This window comes from Scyliorhinus canicula, chromosome 7 (assembly GCF_902713615.1).
Source record: "Scyliorhinus canicula chromosome 7, sScyCan1.1, whole genome shotgun sequence".
NCBI classification, from domain to species: Eukaryota; Metazoa; Chordata; class Chondrichthyes; order Carcharhiniformes; family Scyliorhinidae; genus Scyliorhinus; species Scyliorhinus canicula.
In genome coordinates this window covers 48,140,728-48,154,501 of record NC_052152.1, presented here as the reverse complement: position 1 = coordinate 48,154,501, position 13,774 = coordinate 48,140,728, and the positions used below count along the sequence as shown (strand labels likewise).

The following is a 13,774-nucleotide window of genomic DNA, read 5'->3' as shown; positions in this document are numbered from 1 at the left end:
AGCAGTCAGTGCAGGGACCCCCTGCGGTCGTTCCCCTGAGTAACAAGTATACCGTTTTGGATACTTGTGGGGGGGACGACTTACCAGGGGTAAGCCATGGGGTACGGGCCTCTGGCACGGAGTCTGTCCCTGTTGCTCAGAAGGGAAGGGGGGAAAGGAGTAGAACATTAGTAATTGGGGACTCAATAGTCAGGGGCACAGATAGGAGATTTTGTGGGAGCGAGAGAGACTCACGTTTGGTATGTTGCCTCCCAGGTGCAAGGGTACGTGATGTCTCGGATCGTGTTTTCCGGGTCCTTAAGGGGGAGGGGGAGCAGCCCCAAGTCGTAGTCCACATTGGCACTAACGACATAGGTAGGAAAGGGGACAAGGATGTCAGGCAGGCCTTTAGGGAGCTAGGATGGAAGCTCAGAGCGAGAACAAACAGAGTTGTTATCTCTGGGTTGTTGCCCGTGCCACGTGATAGTGAGATGAGGAATAGGGAGAGAGAGCAATTAAACACGTGGCTACAGGGATGGTGCAGGCGGGAGGGATTCAGATTTCTGGATAACTGGGGCTCTTCCTGGGGAAGGTGGGACCTCTATAGACAGGATGGTCTACATCTGAACCTGAGGGGCACCAATATCCTGGGGGGGAGATTTGTTAGTACTCTTTGGGGGGGTTTAAACTAATTCAGCAGGGGCATGGGAACCTGGATTGTAGTTTTGGGGTGCGAGAGATTGAGAGTAGAGAGGTCAGGAGCACAGTTTTGACTTCGCAGGAGGGCGGCAGTGTTCAGGTCTGTGGTTTGAAGTGTGTCTATTTCAATGCCAGGAGTATACGAAATAAGGTAGGGGAACTGGCAGCATGGGTTGGTACCTGGGACTTCGATGTTGTGGCCATTTCAGAGACATGGATAGAGCAGGGACAGGAATGGTTGTTGCAGGTTCCGGGGTTTAGGTGCTTTAGTAAGGTCAGAGAAGGGGGCAAAAGAGGGGGAGGTGTGGCGCTGCTAGTCAAGGACAGTATTACGGTGGTAGAAAGGATGCAAGATGGGGACTCTTCTTCCGAGGTAGTATGGGCTGAGGTTAGAAACAGGATTGGAGAGGTCACCCTGTTGGGAGTTTTCTATAGGCCACCTAATAGTTCTAGAGATGTAGAGGAAAGGATGGCGAAGATGATTCTGGAAAAGAGCGAAAGTAACAGGGTAGTTGTTATGGGAGACTTTAACTTTCCTAATATTGACTGGAAAAGATATAGTTCGAGTACATTGGATGGGTCGTTCTTTGTACAATGTGTGCAGGAGGGTTTTCTGACACAATATGTTGACAGGCCAACAAGAGGTGAGGCCACTTTGGATTTGGTTTTGGGTAATGAACCAGGCCAGGTGTTAGATCTGGAGGTAGGTGAACACTTTGGAGACAGTGACCACAATTCGGTGACCTTTACGTTAGTGATGGAAAGGGATAAGTATACCCCGCAGAGCAAGAGTTATAGCTGGGGGAAGGGCAATTATGATGCCATTAGACATGACTTAGGATGTGTTGGTTGGAGAAGTAGGCTGCAAGGGTTGGGCACACTGGATATGTGGAGCTTGTTCAAGGAACAGCTATTGCATGTTCTTGATAAGTACGTACCAGTCAGGCAGGGAGGAAGGGGTCGAGCGAGGGAACCGTGGTTTACCAAAGAAGTGGAATCTCTTGTTAAGAGGAAGAAGGAGGCCTATGTGAAGATGAGGCGTGAAGTTTCAGTTGGGGCGCTTGATAGTTACAAGGAAGCGAGGAAAGATCTAAAGAGAGAGCTGAGACGAGCAAGGAGGGGACATGAGAAGTCTTTGGCAGGTAGGATCAAGGAAAACCCAAAAGCTTTCTATAGGTATGTCAGGAATAAAAGAATGACTAGGGTAAGAGTAGGGCCAGTCAAGGACAGTGGTGGGAAGTTGTGTGTGGAGGCGGAGGAGATAAGCGAGATACTAAATGAATACTTTTCGTCAGTATTCACTCAAGAAAAAGATAATATTGTGGAGGAGAATGCTGAGACCCAGGCTATTAGAATAGATGGCATTGAGGTGCGTAGGGAAGAAGTGTTGGCAATTCTGGACAAGGTGAAAATAGATAAGTCCCCGGGGCCGGATGGGATTTATCCTAGGATTCTCTGGGAAGCCAGGGAAGAGATTGCTGAGCCTTTGGCTTTGATTTTTAGGTCATCATTGGCTACAGGAATAGTGCCAGAGGACTGGAGGATAGCAAATGTGGTCCCTTTGTTCAAGAAGGGGAGTAGAGATAACCCCGGTAACTATAGGCCGGTGAGCCTAACGTCTGTGGTGGGTAAAGTCTTGGAGAGGATTATAAAAGATACGATTTATAATCATCTAGATAGGAATAATATGATTAGGGATAGTCAGCATGGTTTTATGAAGGGTAGATCATGCCTCACAAACCTTATCGAGTTCTTTGAGAAGGTGACTGAACAGGTAGACGAGGGTAGAGCAGTTGATGTGGTGTATATGGATTTCAGTAAAGCGTTTGATAAGGTTCCCCACGGTCGGCTATTGCAGAAAATACGGAGGCTGGGGATTGAGGGTGATTTAGAGATGTGGATCAGAAATTGGCTAGTTGAAAGAAGACAGAGAGTGGTAGTTGATGGGAAATGTTCAGAATGGAGTGCAGTTACGAGTGGCGTACCACAAGGATCTGTTCTGGGGCCGTTGCTGTTTGTCATTTTTATAAATGACCTAGAGGAGGGCGCAGAAGGATGGGTGAGTAAATTTGCAGACGACACTAAAGTCGGTGGAGTTGTAGACAGTGCGGAAGGATGTTGCAGGTTACAGAGGGACATAGATAAGCTGCAGAGCTGGGCTGAGAGGTGGCAAATGGAGTTTAATGTGGAGAAGTGTGAGGTGATTCACTTTGGAAAGAATAACAGGAATGCGGAATATTTGGCTAATGGTAAAATTCTTGGTAGTGTGGATGAGCAGAGGGATCTCGGTGTCCATGTACATAGATCCCTGAAAGTTGCCACCCAGGTTGATAGGGTTGTGAAGAAGGCCTATGGTGTGTTGGCCTTTATTGGTAGAGGGATTGAGTTCCGGAGCCATGAGGTCATGATGCAGCTGTACCAAACTCTGGTACGGCCGCATTTGGAGTATTGCGTACAGTTCTGGTCGCCTCATTATAGGAAGGACGTGGAAGCTTTGGAACGGGTGCAGAGGAGATTTACCAGGATGTTGCCTGGTATGGAGGGAAAATCTTATGAGGAAAGGCTGATGGACTTGAGGTTGTTTTCGTTAGAGAGAAGAAGGTTAAGAGGTGACTTAATAGAGGCATACAAAATGATCAGAGGGTTAGATAGGGTGGACAGCGAGAGCCTTCTCCCGCGGATGGAGGTGGCTAGCACGAGGGGACATAGCCTTAAATTGAGGGGTAATAGATATAGGACAGAGGTCAGAGGTGGGTTTTTTACGCAAAGAGTGGTGAGGCCGTGGAATGCCCTACCTGCAACAGTAGTGAACTCGCCAACATTGAGGGCATTTAAAAATTTATTGGACAAGCATATGGATGATAAGGGCATAGTGTAGGTTAGATGGCCTTTAGTTTTTTTTTCTCCATGTCGGTGCAACATCGAGGGCTGAAGGGCCTGTACTGCGCTGTATCGTTCTATGTTCTATGTTCTATGTTCTATAACCAAAGAAAATGGTGTGTGACAAAGGAAGAGAGAAACTTTAGGTATATTTGACTTGTATTAAAATAATTAATGAAGACTTGAGAATAAAAATAAGGACATTGATATATATAATTTGTAATTTCATTAAATGCAACAGCATATTGATTCACCTTGAATACCAGAAGTGCCAGGTGGATGATCCGCCTTGGCCTCATTTTGAGGTCCCAGCATTTACAGATTGTTCACTTCAACCATTCGATTCATTTCATGTGACATCAAGAAACAGCTGAAGGCACGAGATACAACAAAATAATTGGGCTCCAATAACATTCCTGGCTGTAGTACTGAACCTTCAGAACCAGCCTTGTCCCTAGACAAGTTATTGTAGTATAGCCACAACGCTGGCGTCTACCCAAAAATGTGGACAATTGCCCAGATATGTCCTGTCCATAAAAACAGAAAAAATCCAATCCGGTCAATTACCACCCGATCAGTTCACTCTCAATCATCAGTGATGGAAGGTGCCATTCAACAATGCTGTAAAGCAGTACTTGAGTCTGCAATATCCTCCTCAATTTGGGCTCTGCCAGGAACACTCAACTCCAGACCTCATTACAGTTTTGGTCCAAACATGGACAAAAGAGCTGAATTCCAGAAGTGAGATGAGTGACTGTCCTTGACAAAAAGGTGGTGATTGAGTTTGTTGTCAGGAATTCTAGTAAAATGAAGTGGATGGGTACTTCCCATTGGTTAAGAGTCATGCCTGGCACAAAGGAAAAAGGTTGTGGTTGTTGGGGGCCAACAGCCTCAGCCCCAGACATCACTGTAGGAGTTTTTCAGTATAGTGTCCTGGACCCAACTATCTTCAGCTGCTTTTTCAATTACCTTCTCTCCATTATAAGGTGAGAAGTGGGGAATATGAAAGTGCTCGGGCGGCACAGTGGTTAGCACTGCTGCATCACAGCATCGAGGCTCCGGGTCACTGACCATGTGGAATTTGCACATTTTCCCCGTGTCTGCGTGGGTCTCATCCCCACAACCCAAAGATGTGCAGGGTGGGTGGGTTGGCCATGCTAAATTTCCCCTTAATTGGAAAAAAAAAGAATTGGGTACTTCAATTGATTTTTAAAATCATTACGGAATCCTCCACCAATATCCTGAGGTTACCTTTTATCAAAAAGGGAACTGAGCCAACCAGATAAATACTGTGACTAAAAGAGCAGGTCAATGGCTGGAGATTCTGTAATGTGGAGCTTGCCTCCTAACTCGCTAAGCCTATCAACCATCTACAAGCACAAGGCAGGAATGTGATGTAATTCTCTCCATTTTCTTGTTGGGGGCGGGGGGCGGGGGGGGGGGGTTGCATCTCCAACAGCACTCGAAGCTCGACAGCATCCAGGACAAAGCCGCCCACTAAATTGACACTCCATTCACTGCCTCCACCACCCTTGCGCAAAGGCAGTAGTGTGTACCATCTATGAGATGCAGAGCAGCAACTCACCTAGCTTCCTGCAACAATACCATCAAAACCAGTGACTTGTACCACCTAGGACAAAGGCAGTAGATGCATGGGAACATCGGCACTTGTAGATTTTTCCCTCCAAGTGACATGCTATCCATTAACAGCAGTTCCTTTAATGTCGCTGAGTCAAAATCTTGAAACTTCCTCCCTACGCTGGGTCAAAGCCTTGAAACTCCCTCCCTAACAACACAGTAGGTGTACCTACACCAAAAGGACTGCAGCAGTTCAAGATGGTGACTCCACCACCACCACCATTAAGGCAATTTGAGATGGGTAAGAAATTCTATCCATACCAGTGATGCGCTCATACCATGAATGAATAACATTCTAAACTTGCATACCAATAAATGTATAAGTGCAGTCACTATTGCTCTAGAGGCATCCACTCCAGCCATTTTGCACCCAGCAAGATACCAAAAGTAACATGCATGACCAGTTAATCTGTTTATGATATTGGTTAAAGGAAGAATATTAATCCCTGACTGTGAATCTTTAATATTTACCTTGTTAATGTAATGTGAACAATAACATCTCTGTTAATATTACACTTTTCCAGTACTAGGATTATATACCTTAAGCCTTGTAAGAAATATGTAGACAGTTTATGGTACCGTCATGGATCTCCTCCATGAATGCCTTCAAACAGCCCAGTGGTGACAGCCACCCTCCAATCCTGGAACCAACTGCGGCAGCAATTTGGCCTGAACAAAATGTCGGACAAGGCTCCCATCTGCAACAACCATAGGTTCAAACCAGCACTGACTGACGCCACCTTCAAAAGGTGGAGACAGGACGGGGGGACACTGACAGTCAGGGACCTATACATGGACGACAGGATCGCAACACTGGACGAACTGACAGAGAAATTTCAGCTAGCTGGGGGGAACGAGCTACGGTACCTGCAGCTCAAAAACTTCCTACGAAAGGAGACAAGGACGTACCCACAACCGCCACGACAGACACTACTGGAAGACCTACTGGACGCAAGTATCCTAGAGAAAGGGAACTGTAGTGACATGTATGGCCGACTGGTAGATAGGGACGACACCGTACTGGACGCAACAAGAAGGAAATGGGAGGACGACCTGGGGATGGAGATAGGGTGGGGACTCTGGAGCGAAGCACTGCATAGGGTCAACTCCACCTCCACGTGCGCAAGGCTCAGCCTGACGCAACTAAAAGTGGTACATAGAGCCCACTTAACGAGAAACCGTATGAGTAGGTTCTTCCCGGAGGTGGAGGACAGATGTGAGCGGTGCCAAAGAGGCCCGGCCAACCACGCCCACATGTTCTGGTCTTGCCCCAGACTTGTGGAGTACTGGACAGCCTTCTTCGAGGCTATGTCCAAAGTGGTGGGGGTGAGGGTGGAGCCATGCCCGATAGTGGCGGTCTTCGGGGTTTCAGACCAGCCAGATCTATTCCTGGGGAGGAGGGCGGACGCCCTTGCCTTTACCTCCCTGATCGCCCGCCGTAGAATCCTGTTTGGCTGGCGGTCAACAGCACCGCCCAGAGCTGCAGACTGGCTGTCCGACCTCTCGGATTCTCTCCAAATGGAGAAAATCAAATTCGCCATCCGAGGGTCGGACGACGGCTTCCACAGAACGTGGGAGCCATTCATGCAATTGTTCCGGGACCTGTTTGTGGCCAACGTACAAGAGGAAGAATAGTCGGGGCAAGGTAGCCGGCGGGGAGGGGGGGGGGCTACGGGCTCGTTACGGAGGTTTGATGGCTAGCTAAGGCCCAAAACCAAACTAAATAAATGCCAATAAACATGTTGGGGAATGTAAAATATGTATGCCGGCGAAGAGGGGGAGGCCACAGTTATTACTACGAAGATGCTCACCTGTAAATATATATGTTAATTTTTGCGTGTTTTTTTTTTCTCTCTCTAACAATTTGTAATTTGTTCAATATAAAACATGAAAACTGAATAAAAAACATTTATTAAAAAAAATTTTTTAAAAATGAATGCCTTCAAAACTTGATAGTCTGGACCCTGTTTAGAAGCACTTTTTTTTATTAGGTTGAAGTAGAGTCTGTGCTCAGTTGCTTCTTTATTGAGGCTAGATTGTAAGTGGGAATTCATGGTTTACATGGATGCATCTGATGGGGTGATCAGGATGGTGACTAGTGAATGGAAGAGAAATCTTGTTTCTCGGAGTCTCAAGGTATTCTAATGGCATGCATTCTAAGTATGAAAGAGCAGGGTTTTGTGGGCATTTAATAAACAAAACATGTTTATAAATGAAATGCTTTACTGACCACAGCCCTCTGAATTGTGCACCCTAGCCCTGGACCAGGAAATCATTAACCAATACTGAATTTCTAACAGTGTTTTCTTTGCGCCAGTCTGGGTTTGAGATTTGATTGTGGCCCTTCTATAATCTTCCTCAGATATATAGTGGATTTGGGATGCATTAAACCATTGTGTGACTTGCTGACTGTTATGGATGCAAAGATCGTTCAGGTGTCACTGAATGGTTTGGAGAATATCCTTAGATTGGGTGAGCAGGAAGCGAAGCAAAATGGAACCGGAATAAATCCTTACTGTGCATTAATAGAGGAAGCCTATGGTGAGTTGATGTTGAAAATTATTAATGTTCTTTTATGTACAATTAACAGAAAAATAAGTTGCATAGAGGCTTAAGTTTCTTCCTTTGTGCAATTACAGAAAGTAAATTCGAAAATTATACTTTTGAAATAATTGGTAATGTTCTTTAAATATAGCAAAGAAACTATATCTGTGTGTGTTTTAGGCTGCTAAGAAATATTTCTAAATATTTGAAAAAAGTGTGAAAACAAAGCATACTGCTCTTAATCTGAAAATTAACCAGTAGCTTTGGTGAAGAAGAGAATGTGAATTATGAATCACAGTAAGTCACTGGCTATGCTGCTCTGCATTAGCTTTACAAAAACTGCATCTCATCCTTGACCTCTCCATGAGGTTGCTGCATTTGCCATTACCCATTAAAAACACCACAGAACATCTAGTAATTGGCATTGTGCTGTTTAACAACGTGACAATTATTAATAACTGCCGATCAACCGCTTTAGCCCAAAAAGTGAACAGTTCAAGTGTGGAGTCTCATTCTTGAATTGAGTTGTTGGAAATATTAACTCTGTTAAATGTAAAAAATGTTAAGTGTGATGTTTTTTTCCTTTCAGTCTTTTTTCCTCTCTCTATCCAATGTTGTTTCTTTATTCCTCTTTCGGTGCATGTTTTAACATTGAATTCATTCATTCAAATTCACCCTCCTTCTCCGTCATTGTTTTTACAATTCTTTAATCTCATTAATTCTGGAGATACAGTTGGATGCCCGGTTCGCCAAGGTTGCAGATCCTCTGCTGCTCTCAATCTTGTTAACTGCTCTCAAATCCAGCATTTTGGTAAACAAAAAGTTTCAAACATAAACACACGTGCACAAGTGTAGCTAACAGGACAGCTGCAGTATGCCCAAGTCCAGCAAAGTCTGGGCTATAGAATTGGAATCATAGGTTACAGCACAGGGGGAGGCCATACAAAACCAATGTAGAACCAACCTGAGAAATTGACCTTACTTTCTACAGTTTCTTTCCTAACCACTTTTGAATCTAATTTGCTATTCCTAATTCCATACCCTTAATCTGCTCCAATAGTCTTGTGTCAAAGATGTTTTAAAAGTCTGTGTATGCCACATCCCACTGTATTTTTCCCATCTACTGTATAATCTGTATCCGCCTCAAAGAACATGTAAGCACCTTTCATTTGTCCTTTCTGAAATTCGTGTTGGCTGTTCCTCATTCCATCTAAATGTTTAAACTGTAGGTTCCCAAACTTTTTGCTACCAGAGATGTTGATTAACTGGCTTTGTTATTTCCCAGACTGACTGCTTTTCATTTTGTGAAAATGGGTATTAGACTGGCTACTTTACATTCCTCTGGCACACTTTCACTTAAATCCAGAACTTTAATTTCTCGGGTTTTTGCTATTTCCCCCATTTCCCTTGTAATCCTCAAATGTATCCCCCCCAGATCCTGGCCCCTTGGTCTCCTTTAGTTTACCTTTTCTATTGCTTTTATTTTCATTTAGGATACCTTTCATCTCATGTAATTTTAAACTACCAAGTTACCCAAAACTGTCGTCTTGCCTGATCGGAATAATGAAACTGGTGAATTTTGGCTGATTGCAGCCATTTGAGGAGACTTTTCAAATTGAGCTTTTTAAAAATCTGTATAGGCACTAGTTTTGATTTTTTACATACGAAGAAATTGAGTTAAGGATTAAGTACAGCAATGAAACTAGTAATGGCTCTGTACAGGTTTTAAACGGTGAATTTCAGTGATTTTAAATTGTAGTTACTTGTAGGTGGAGAACTAGAGATTCCTAAAAATGCTTATTTCTGTGATATAATAATTGTCAGTTACATTTGATAAAATTGCAAGCTATCACACCTAAATACAGCAATGGATATTTAAACAGTTGTGTTCTATTACACTGGCCCAGTAATGGTGGTTCATGAAAGATTTTACGTTTGTAATTATGCAACGTTATTTATGCAAAGTGGAAGTCTGAACTGTAACTTCACTTTTCAAAAACTGCAACTTGAAGCGCAATTTGTGCCAAGTTTACAAGTTGCACCCAAAATGGAAACTCTATCCCAAAGAGTCTAAAATAGAAATCTTTACTTTTTTAAACTTCTGCAGGTTTGGATAAGATTGAATTTCTGCAAAGCCATGAAAACCAGGATGTTTATCAAAAAGCATTTGATCTAATAGAGCATTATTTTGGTACAGAAGAGGAGGAAGATGCCAACATTGTCCCACAAGTCGATCTTGATCAGCAGCAATACATCTTTCAGCCACATGAACCTCAGATGGAGGGCTTCCAGCTGTAAGCACAATCACAAAGCGGACTACTGAATCCACTTGAGACACACACACATTTTTCCCAGTGCTGTTGGGACCGACAAGTTTGTGGGAGGGGAATAAAAAGGAACTGCACCTGGACACAATGATAATTATACACCTATACAGATGAACGATGCTAGTAAGAACCTGCTCAATAGCTGAATGGTTCTTATTAACAAAAAGTTGAATGTAGGTGTATAGAAAAGCACGTATTTACATACAGCACACTCTACATAGCTACATTTGGGAACCACACAAAAAGTATGCTATATATGAAGGTTGTATTCTTGTGTGTATAATAATATATGTATATAAACATTCAAATAGGGGTTAGGGAAAACTCAGCAAATTTGCACCACCTGACTCTTCCATCTTAAATACTTGTATCCTTTGCTGTGGCTGTTTTTTCTGTTGTGATGTTTAATATTGCTGATTTTTAAAAAAAATCAAACTGGTGCAATATCAATGTAGGTAAACTGATGGACTGTCTACCCAGTAATGCCCTGCATCTAATAACTTTTCACTTGCATTTTGTATAGTTAATGACAAATCTGTTAGAAAGAGAATTGTGATTATTCCTTACTCTGGGTTAATTGAGAGATGGCTGGTTTGGTGTTATGAACATTACTTCCTCCTGCTCAGTTTTATTAATCTGGCAGATCGTACCAGTGAGACAAGATCTACTGAACTACTTAACCTTTACTTTGTGGTAACTCTAAACATAATGTAAAATAATTTTTTGTAGCTGCATATTTTAAAATGTTCTTGTGAAAATTAGACAAGATTTGTGAAAATTAGACAAGATTTCTGATGGAATTGTGAAGCAGAGAAATTTAAGTTAATGCACAATAAGGGTCTGTGATTGGGAGTGAATTATATTGCATCCATAAGAAAATCAGCAATTCAGCAGTAGGAAATATTGGAACTACACTGGCAACACCCAAAATAGTATACAGTAAATGCACTGGAGAGTCATGGAGTAGAGGTTTATTCTAGAACCCATTCTGATATCTGTATGCATTTAAAATGTGTTTCGTGCACTTTGTACATTTAGAACGGGAAATCATTTGCTTGTTAGTTCACATTTAATTAAAATCCTCTTGCCACTTAGGAGCGGTGTTCTGGGCAATGTAACTGCCATTCTTTTCAGAACAAGGTTAAAATAAGAAGCCCAACCTAGCTTTCCTTACCTCTGGTATTATCTTGCAATGCAGCCCCAGTGGTTTAGTGAGTGCGAACTGGAGAGAAGTGTGATGGAAGAAATGGCTCGCACTGAAAAGTCATGAAGAACAATCACAGCAGAATCTGATCAAGGAGTGTATCCAAAATTTACTGTCCGAGTGTACTTTTGAAGACTGTCACTTTACAAATCTTTAATTGATGCAAATCAATGGCAATCATCCTGTTCAACTTATTCTGTCACTTTTTCGAGCCACCTCTCAATGTTCATCATTTAGATAATATTCAAATTCCTGATATGTAAGAAAAAAAAGATGCTGGTTTAGGCTTGAGACCCAAAAGCTGGAATTCTGTTTTGATGTCTGTCATGCCTGGCTCTGCAAAGAGATTGCATGAATATTAACAGTCATGGTCTTTTTAGTTAATTTGTTCCGGTTTCATGGTGGGTATGCAGTTAGTACAGTTTTGTGAACACAATCTTGATACTATGACTAATGTATATTTCTTGTACTTCATTGGTACTTGCTACCATTTCTAGTGGTTGCACAGGTCAAGATCAAGTTGTATAAAGAAGTGGCTGCACTCTTTCTAAAGTATAAATTTAATATGCCATTCTTTCTCTTTATTGATTAGATGAAACAAATTAATTTACTTCCCCCTCGATGTTGCTGTGTTGCATATTCTTCTGTAACTGAAGATAAATTGGCAACTTCTTATCCAGGCCTTTGCCAGTCAGCTGCTCTAGGAGGCACAAAAGTGTGGTTTCACTCCCTCTTTTGGACTAAGATTCGGGAGCAGGTCAAGTGCCAGCATATTTTTACAGGACAGAGTTGGAATCAGCAGCTGATCAAAGCAGGCAAAGTGAATTATCATCCGTACCTTTCATCTGACAGTTCACTGGATTCTCTGCTATGCACAGTTTTAGCATGGGTTTTATCTACAATCTAATCTAACTGGCCTCTCTTCTTCTGTTATGTTTTCCAAGTTACTAAATTGGCATCTACCATACGGACCCTTTTTTTTTTTTGCATCTGCCACGTGCTACCTGGTGAATTGGATGAGGGTGGAGGTGACCAGCTATACACAGCTAAAGTTGACTTTGATTTCCTCTGTAAAATGAGAGCAGAGATTGGGGTAGTAAATTCCCGAATATCCAAAAATTAAGGATTTTACAGATTACTATTAATGGCAGAATTTCAGTAGATATTAATGATTCTACTGCGAGCAATATTGCAGTGAGTGCAACAACTCCTTTGCAAAATACTCAGTATACATTGCCAATTTTGCAGAGTGTAACCTTAACTTTAACCATGTTAAATCTGAATTTTCCCATCACAATTAATGTAAACCTTGGAATCAGGTTATTTTGGACATTTTGTCAAAAAAATTGAAATACTGTACCTGTACAGTACATTCCTAAATTAAATTGTTAAAATAAAAAGAAATGCAGATTTAAATAAGATACTACGCTAGTGGTGGTTGTAAAGGGTGGGTAGGGTGAAGGAGCGAGTTGTGGAGTAATGGGCTGGAGAGGTAGGATCATCAACGAGCTGAATGTTTATCCAAAGGCTGTTGGACAGTTTTTTTTTTCTTTTGTTGGTAAAGCTCCTTGTAACAGTGAATATCATTGATTGCCTTATTCACTTTGGAACTGTGTTCTCTGTTCGGATTGCTTTGGTAAAGATTTCCATGGCTTTGTCGATAAGTTCAAAGTTTGACAATCATTTTGTTGTTGACATTCAAGGGGCTGATGTTTCAACAGTTTGCTTCAGTTCATTGTATTTCTAGTTGCATTAAATCCTCATTCAACAATTCTTCTCCGTGGGACTCAAGTAATTGCACCACGTCTGCCTCCTTCACTTCAAAACCAACTTCCATGGCTAAGTTAATGATTTTGAATTGAACTTATGGGATAATGAAAGTCTTTGAATTTGTTGATACATTTGGGCTATCTTTTTCACCATACACCATTCATGCACACCGTTGTATTGTCATTGCATGAATTAGCAATATTGTTGCTACCCTTGAGAATATTATAGTCACACCAAAGTTCCCTGATTGACTTATTTTCAATAATTGTTTCCTCAATGAGCTGGAAGAAGGTATGATGTAAATAAGCCTTGGAAGTTACTATAGTCCCTGATCAATGGGCTATAGCAATTAAGTTGTGTTGGGTGGTAGGAAAACAACTGTAACATTTGCCAATAAGTCATCAAAGCTGATGGGATGACCTGAGACGAGACGAATAATATCTTCAAGTCAATATTTTCTTTGGCATAATATTCCTGGCAAGCAGCGATGGCATAGGGTGAAAACCATTCTTGGAAGATGGTTGTCCAGCCTTTCATATTTGATCACCAAATAACATGTTCTTCCAAATAGCGCTTCAAAATGCTTGGTATCTCTGAATGGTACACCACTAAGGGCTGAAACTTGCACTCTTGCAGCGTTCCCACCAAGCAAAAGAGTTGAGCAATCTTTGGTAGGGTTTAAATCCTGGTGCTGGCTTTTCCTCTTGGGAAATATATGTTCTTTGTGGCATAC

General features: G+C 42.2%; 1 protein-coding gene across 3 annotated transcripts in view; it reads left to right on the top strand.

Annotated features, from left to right (window-relative positions):
* The window catches only part of LOC119968942 (importin subunit alpha-5), a 68,666-nt gene extending 55,622 nt beyond the window's left edge, over positions 1-13,044 (top strand). For all 3 annotated transcript variants that reach the window (XM_038801956.1, XM_038801955.1, XM_038801957.1), the window contains 2 exons: positions 7,559-7,737; positions 9,848-13,044. In XM_038801956.1, the coding sequence (XP_038657884.1) occupies positions 7,559-7,737; positions 9,848-10,038 (370 nt within the window). In that variant the 3' untranslated portion in view covers positions 10,039-13,044. The remainder of the gene's footprint in view (positions 1-7,558; positions 7,738-9,847) is intronic.
* The last annotated feature ends 730 nt before the right edge of the window (positions 13,045-13,774 follow it).